At 37.5% G+C, this 7,455-nt stretch overlaps 1 protein-coding gene across 1 annotated transcript; it reads left to right on the top strand.

Annotated features, from left to right (window-relative positions):
• Window positions 1-2,543: 2,543 nt before the first annotated feature.
• LOC106531831 (apolipoprotein O) lies at window positions 2,544-7,451 on the top strand. The gene is made up of 9 exons (XM_014027759.1): window positions 2,544-2,631; window positions 2,942-3,046; window positions 3,332-3,454; window positions 3,903-3,935; window positions 4,337-4,406; window positions 4,516-4,611; window positions 5,492-5,583; window positions 6,592-6,681; window positions 6,756-7,451. Exons 1-9 carry the CDS (start codon window positions 2,614-2,616, stop codon window positions 6,804-6,806), a joined length of 678 nt encoding a protein of 225 aa, XP_013883213.1. The 5' UTR covers window positions 2,544-2,613; the 3' UTR covers window positions 6,807-7,451.
• Window positions 7,452-7,455: the final 4 nt, after the last annotated feature.

The following is a 7,455-nucleotide window of genomic DNA, read 5'->3' as shown; positions in this document are numbered from 1 at the left end:
GTGTAAATAAAATGGCTCCGTCCGTGTTAAAATACATTTTTAAAAAATTACAAAGCTAAACAGCCTACAGTATTTTCACAGTCTTAATTTTACAGTTAAAATAAATGTTTATCAAATAAAGTATAATGTTACAAAAAATCATGAATCCCCTTAAAAAGTATTTTTTGTCTTGCCAGATGAGAATAAAACTGTTAAAATAAAGCTAACTAACGTTAGCCACAGCTAATGAACAGCTTTGTGTTGATTCAGTCACGTATATATTTATTATTTCTGTTTTTAGTGTTCATGTGAAACCATAGTGTTTGATTTTAGTTTCACWTGCAGAAAGTTTTGGTTGTTTTTGTGCCAAATGTTGAAACACGTCAGATCTGATGAAGGAAAAAGATGATTTTTGTTTGTGATGTTTGTGTAGTTTGTGTCGTATTTTAAGTTTCATTCAGATGAAGGGTCGGAGAATCTGCCTCACCTCAGGGAGTGAGACACAGGATTTTAAWAGTTGTAATGAGTCGTTCTTGTTGAGGTCAGATGATTAAACAGCAGCCGGTGTTCCAGCGTCTCCGGCTGTGTTGATTTCAGACACTGAGAAAAAAATCAGAAGCAGTTTGTTTGTTTTTCTCTTCACTCTGACAGAATCTCAKCTCTTTGATTCTGGAGCCTCCAAACCAGCTCCGTCTTTATTTTTCTATTTTCAGCCGACTGTGAAAAGGGCTAGAACACACTGATGATGTATTTAAGTTATTTATTTGATGACGTAGTRCTTTTCACTGAGCTATGCAGTAACTGTAGGATTATTTATTCTGAGAGGTTTTTTTTTTGTTTTTAATTTTCTGTCGGTCCTCGGCCGTGTGTCGTCTCCATCGGGTGAAGCTTTGAGGACACGTTGTCCTCCAGGTTCTGTTGTTGACGGGTCAGCAAAGTGGGAAACAGCTGCAGGCACGCTTCCACCACTTCCTGTTCGTTTCTCACTCTTTACCTGTTCTTGGTGCAAACTAAATATTTCAGCAAAGCAAACTTTCCTGGGTTTTCAACATTTCAAATCCTGATTTAGTGACTTGTTTCTCCTCTTCATGGTTTCATGCTGTCATGTCTCAGATGATGCAGTGAACATCACGCTCCTCCTCTTCTGATGTTGCTGTTCCAAACAAGAAACTTAATAAAGAACTGCTGTGTGCTACCTTCAGTCATAGAGCAGCGTCCTTTAGTCCACCAGTCTGTCAGTAGGAAAACAGAATAGAGGACCTAAAAAAACTTTGCTTTAAAGACTGGATCAGAAAATGAAGGAAAAATCAAATGAACATATCTTACAACCTAATTAAGTAGAAACTCTTTGGAAACAATTTGTAACTTCTTTCCAGAAATAAATGTTCATATTGGTCAACTTTCAGTTGTCTGTGTGGATTCTCTGACCAGTAGGATGTTTTAATAATAATTTATTAACATTAATCACAACAATAATTGATTTCTTTCAGCATGAATGGATTCAATCATAACTCATCTTTAATTTTTGAATTGTAAAGAAATTCTCATTGTTTTTACAGGTGTGTTACCACAGCTGCTGTTATGGAAAAWGAAGACAAAGTTAAATTAATTTACAAGAATAAAACAAAAGATTGATTTTATTAGAGTAAATGAGATGTGACTAATTTATAAAACTAAAAGGCAAAATGGTATCAGCTTGATGTTTTTGTGCATAAATTTGAGTTTTTAAACCTATGAATGGTTCTGGTCTGAGTTTTATTTTGCAACACAATGAAAAATTACAAAAAAAAACCTCAAATCCTACATTAAATAAGTGATGTGTGTTGATTTTATTATATACATAAATCTGATCATGTTTTAATATTTTAATGATAAAAGGAAATCTTGTTAAAAAGTGTTTGAGTCAGATCACCTGATGCTGCTTTTATCTCAGCTCATCACTGAAACAWGAAGAAACTTAACATCAGTTGTCTGTTTATTCTCTGACTAACAGCGTGTTAAAAAACTAATTTATTGACATTAATCACAACAATGATTTTTCAGCATAAACATTCAATCATAACTCATGTTTAATTTTTGAATTGTAAGGAAATTTGTTTTCGCTTTAACACAGCTGCCTTCATGTAAAAAATATTAAAGACAATGTTCAGACTCATTTACAAACGTAGAGCAAAACAGTGATTTTTGACAGCAAACGAGACTCGACTAATTTATAAGAATAAAGGCAAAGTGACATCAGCTTAGCTTAAAGTTGCTATGCATATTTGAGTTTTTAAATCTACAAAAGGTTCTGTTCTGAGTTTATATTGCAACACAAATTTAAAAATGACCAAAAAAAGCTCCACAAATCCTACATTAAATAAATTTTATGTGTTTTTACAGCCTTTGTTTTTATGTGTTATGATAAACTTAACTATTATTCCAAATATGTTAGTGTTCTTGAAAAGTTAAAATAAAACCGTTTATTGTACTAGACACGTATTAAACCAAAAAAGTTGCAGTAAATTGGTTTTCATGCAGGTCTTTTGGCTGTTAATCTTCTTGTCATGCTTTTGTTTTGAAAGTGTGACGCGCATGCGCTTTAGTTTCGCGTCTCCGGCTTGCCGTAGAAAAGCGAAAATCGTCTGACGAGAAATGTCACGCATAAAACTGGTAATTTCACTGATTTATATTCATTTTTTTATTCGTGATCATTCCGCATTTAAGTTTTAGTGTTTGTTAGTAAAAATACATCAAGTTAAAGGAAGTAGCTTAGCCATAAATGATGCTAAATTAGCTAACGTCTGAAATTAGCATGGAGCTAGCTAGTCGCTAACTCTTCTGTTTATTACCGACAATAATGTTGAAATGTTCAYATTTTAAAGGTTAATTCTCCCCTCACAGTGGTGTAATGTGTTATTGTTGTTATTTACTGTGTAACTGAAGCTCATTATTGTGTTTTTGTTCCGCGGTTCTCCACCAGGTGTCGCTGCGGGCCGCGGCTCCGGCCCTGATGAGCGGCTCGGTGCTGGCAGCTGCCGSTGAGGGCAAGAAGAAGAACCCGGAGCCGGTTCTGAGCATCGAGGAGGTGGGTTCATCAAGAACTGGACCTAAAGGATGGAACCAGTACCTAACATCWAGTTTTTAACTCATAGATTTGTTTATTTCAGTCAAAAAAAAGCTGATAAACATCTGATGTCACTGAAACTCCAGCTGAAAAATGTCAACAAAATAAAACATATAAATCTGAMTCAAGTCAGACACAATGTTACTACAAATACAAACTCTTAGCACTCAACCTCCMACACATTTAAAGTTTCACTGAATTTATTTGTCTTTTCTTGATAATAAGATTTTGTTTTTGCTGTTCCAGCTGCCGTCTCTGTACACCAGACCTGAACCCAGACCTCTGCAGGAGGAGCCGCAGGCGGGTCMGCTGGAGCAGAGCCTGGCATCGCTGAGGAGCCGGGCCCAGCCCTACGTGGACCTGGGTCAGGTGAGTCCAGTCTGAGAGCCCCACGTCTGTTATTAATCACTTCACCGTCTGAGTCGGACCGAAACAGATTTTAGTTTCAAACATTAACAGAAATTTATTTGTTGGATTAAAGGATGAAGATTTTACATTCGTGAGGTCAGAAATGTCAATTTGTAGGAAAAATATCCAGAAAAACTGTCATTTTTACACATTTTCTGTAAATTATTTAATTCTATTCAAAAATTTATTTATTTCATTAAAAGATATTATATACAAACAAAAAAAAATCAAAATAAAATTAAATTAAGGACCTTTAGGGAGAAGTTTTTCTAAACAAATATAAAACTTTTCAGGAATAATCCAGTTTCTGTTTATTCTCAGTAAATCACACACTAACATGTTTTTRTGTTAAAGGTTTTAATGTGTTAAAAGTTTAATTTAACAGGTTTTTCTGTTCTGTTTTCTGCAGCAAACTGTCCAGTCTGTGGTGGAGAAARTGGAGGTGAGTTCTTACCAAACCTGAACAACGATGTTCATTTTTTACTCAGGTTATTTGTAGTTTTTAGCCTCTAAAAAGTCCGACTTTGCTGATTTAGAAATGCAGCTTCTGATGAAACGCAGCGAGCTGAGTGACTGAAGAAAACCTGCAGAAGAAGCTAAAACTCAGCTAATACATGCAGAAAGCTAGYTTAAAGCTAAAAAGAACAAAATGCATCATTTCTAAGTAAAAAGGAGTAAAATTCTGTTTAAAACTTAGAATAAAAGTTTAGTGTTGCTTAAAGTAGAAAATGTTAGTAATCTGAGTAAATAAAGGATTTAAAGGATCTGACTCAGTGTTTTCAGGACAWTAAACAAAGTTTTATTGTTCAAAGGTAAAACTGAACCTTGTTAACTCKTGTCTTTGTTCTGAAAGCACAGCAGACCTACAGGACGATGGAGCCCACCATCAACACGTCACTGACCACCGTCAGAGGTGAGTCGACACKTTAAACTGCTGAGTCATGAGTCCACGCTGCTTGTTTCCATACAACACACCCAGGTCTGACTTTAGCTTCAACTTCCTCCTCTGTTGTGGTCCTCAGAGACCTTTCAGTTCCTCAGGGACCCCCCTCCAGACCTGTACCCCAGCGTGGCCGTGGTCGGGTTCTCCGGTTTCCTGGGACTTTATCTGGCCAAAGGTAACAAGAAGARATGAAACGTGTCGTAAAGATTCAGTAAACTCTGTGTTCAGAGCTGAGATGAAAATAAAGGACATCTTTTAACCCCCATGTTAAAAATGTTACCAGGACCACCTTCTTCCACCTGTGTAATATCACTAAAATTAGAAACATTTTGTCCAAAAATGATGCAGAAAAACTGATTCATGCATTTATCACGTCTAGACTGGATTACTGTAATTCTTTATTATCTGGGTCCAAAAACCTCTTTAAGAAGTCTTCAGTTAATCCAAAATGCTGCTGCTAGAGTTTTAATGAGAGTTGGAAGGAGAGATCATATTTCTCCAGTTTTAGCTTCTCTCCACTGGCTCCCTGTCAAATTCAGAATAGAATTTAAAATATTCCTCCTAACATACAAAGCTGTTAACAACCAAGCTCCATCATATATTAAACATCTTATTGTTCCATACTTTCCTAACAGAGCACTTCACTGTCAGACTGCAGGTTTACTTGTGGTTCCTGGAGTTTCTAAAAGTAGAATGGGAGGCAGAGCTTTCAGTTATCAAGCTCCTCTCTTGTGGAACCAACTTCCAGTTTCTGTCCGTGAGGCTGACACTCTGTCTACTTTTAAGATTAGACTGAAGACTTTCCTTCGGTCGAGGCAGATGGTCTCCTGTCCTGAGCCTGGTTCTGCTGGAGGTTTCTTCCTGATTAGCAGGGAGTTTTTCCTCTCCACCGTTTGCTCAGGATGGGAGACTGTGATGAAGTGATKCRACACAATCTGCTGSTTTCTTCTTTACATTGTTCTTTTTATCTACAGTGTCCTGAGACAACGTATGCKGTGACTTGGAGMTRTATRAATAAACTGAAGTGAAACTTTACCTGGTTTCTTTGACTTCAGGCTCCAGGATGAAACGTTTGGTGTTTCCTGTTGGACTCATGGCTCTGAGCGCCTCCATGTTCTACCCTCAGCAGGCAGCGACCCTCTTAAAGGTCTGAGAAACAAACTCACCTCCAGCAGATTTCTTCAGCTACATCAGAAACTTCGGCTTCTATAAATCTGCTTCAGCTGCTGCTGTTTTTCATTCTTGATACTTTTAGCTTKTWGCTACAATTAGCCATTTTAATAGCATTTTATCACTTTTAGCTGGTGTTCCCTTAATTTGTAGTCCTATAGTTTTAGCAATTTGTCACTYGAAGTTTTTWGCTAGCCTTTTGCTACTTTTGGCTTCTAGTTAGCTTCTGATACTTCACCTTTTAGCCATATTTTTAACTTCTAGCTAATCCTTTGTACTTTTTGCTTTTAGCTAGCATTTTGTTTCTTCTACCTAGCCGTTTACTACTATTAGGTAGCCTTTGGCTACTTTTGGCTTTTTAGCTACCTTTTAATACTTTCACCTTTTAGCTAATCTTTTTCCCTTTTTGTTTTAAGCTAACCTTTTGTTGCTTCTACCTAGGCTTTTACTACTTTTAGCTAGCACTTTGCTACTTTTGGCTTCTAGCTAGCTTTTGATACTTTCACCTTTTAGCTGACCTTTTGTTGCTTCTAACCAGCCTTTCCCTACTTCTAGCTAGCCTTTAGCTCTGTGTAGCACTTCCTGAGCTGAATGTTTTAGCAGCTGTGGTGTTTTTGGCTCAGGAAGCAGCTGTTGGCTCTTTGTGTTGTTTTAATAACAGGATGACGTCACGCTGAAGACAAACAGCCGACAGCAGCTGAGTTCAGAGGAAACCTTCGGCTGTTAAAGAGTTTCRTCTGTTTGAGGACAGGCTGGTGTTTCTGTGCAGGAAGTCTGATGTGTGAATGTGTTTAAATATTCTTCACACAGACACACACTGACCCGTCAGACTGCAGCTCTTACATCAGCTGAAGTTTAGCTAGAGAACACGATGAGACCAGATGAAGTTTAAAGGTTTAAAACAACCAGAAACAAACATGTTTTAAATCAGAACACAGCAACTAAACATTGTAGTGTTTTTAATACAAACCTGTTGTGTCGACAGGTGAGTGGAGACTCCGTGCACACCTGGGCTCAGCAGGGTCGCGTTGCCATGGAAACGCTGTGGAGAGACCCTCCGTTCACCAAGAAGAAGGTGAGTTTGTTCCACCTGCTGTTTGTTCTGGTTTTAGCTGTTTTTCCTCTTCCTGTAGCTGTTTGTGTTTGCAGTCGAGGCGTCAGAGAGCGGAGCGAGCAGAGAGCGACGAGACGAACAGCTGAAGAAGAAGAGCTTCCTGTGACTCGTCCAGAGCTTTTATAGATCAGAGGTTTGTGTTTGAAACAGGAGGGAGGTCTTCCTGAGCTTCATCTTCCTCTTTCCTCTTCATCCCTACAAGGAAACAGATCTGGGTTCTGTGCTGCTGGAGTGTAGAAACGTTCATCACATTTTTATTTAACAAATGTTTTTATTTTCAGTGTTTTATGGAACAAACACTAAAAATCTGAACAGATGATTGATTCAACATGTGGTTTTTAAAGATCAATATCTTACCTGTTWTAGATAGCTCTTTGAGTTGTGAMCTGATTGATGAGCTAACAGCCAATCTAAGCTAAGCTATGAAAAAACTGACATTTCATAAAGAAATGGCCAAACTTCAGCTACTTTTACAGATATTGAGCTAAAAGCTGGTGTGATGGTAGCTGACAGTCATCCCCAACACAGAATCTGAGCTCTGACAGAAAACAGCTGAAAATACTGACCACCTGCCGGGACTAGCCTTTAGCTCCTCATTGTGGTGACAGGTAAACTGAACAGGTGTTTTAATCTGAAACATCAGCTGAACTTCCTGTCTCAGATGTTTCAATAAATTCTGAAATAAAAATAAATCATGAAAATATGATTTTAAATAAACTGATTGATGTTTATATC

This window comes from Austrofundulus limnaeus, unplaced genomic scaffold (genome assembly GCF_001266775.1).
Source record: "Austrofundulus limnaeus strain Quisiro unplaced genomic scaffold, Austrofundulus_limnaeus-1.0 Scaffold681, whole genome shotgun sequence".
Taxonomy (NCBI): Eukaryota; Metazoa; Chordata; class Actinopteri; order Cyprinodontiformes; family Rivulidae; genus Austrofundulus; species Austrofundulus limnaeus.
This window is presented reverse-complemented; position numbering and strand designations above follow the sequence as displayed.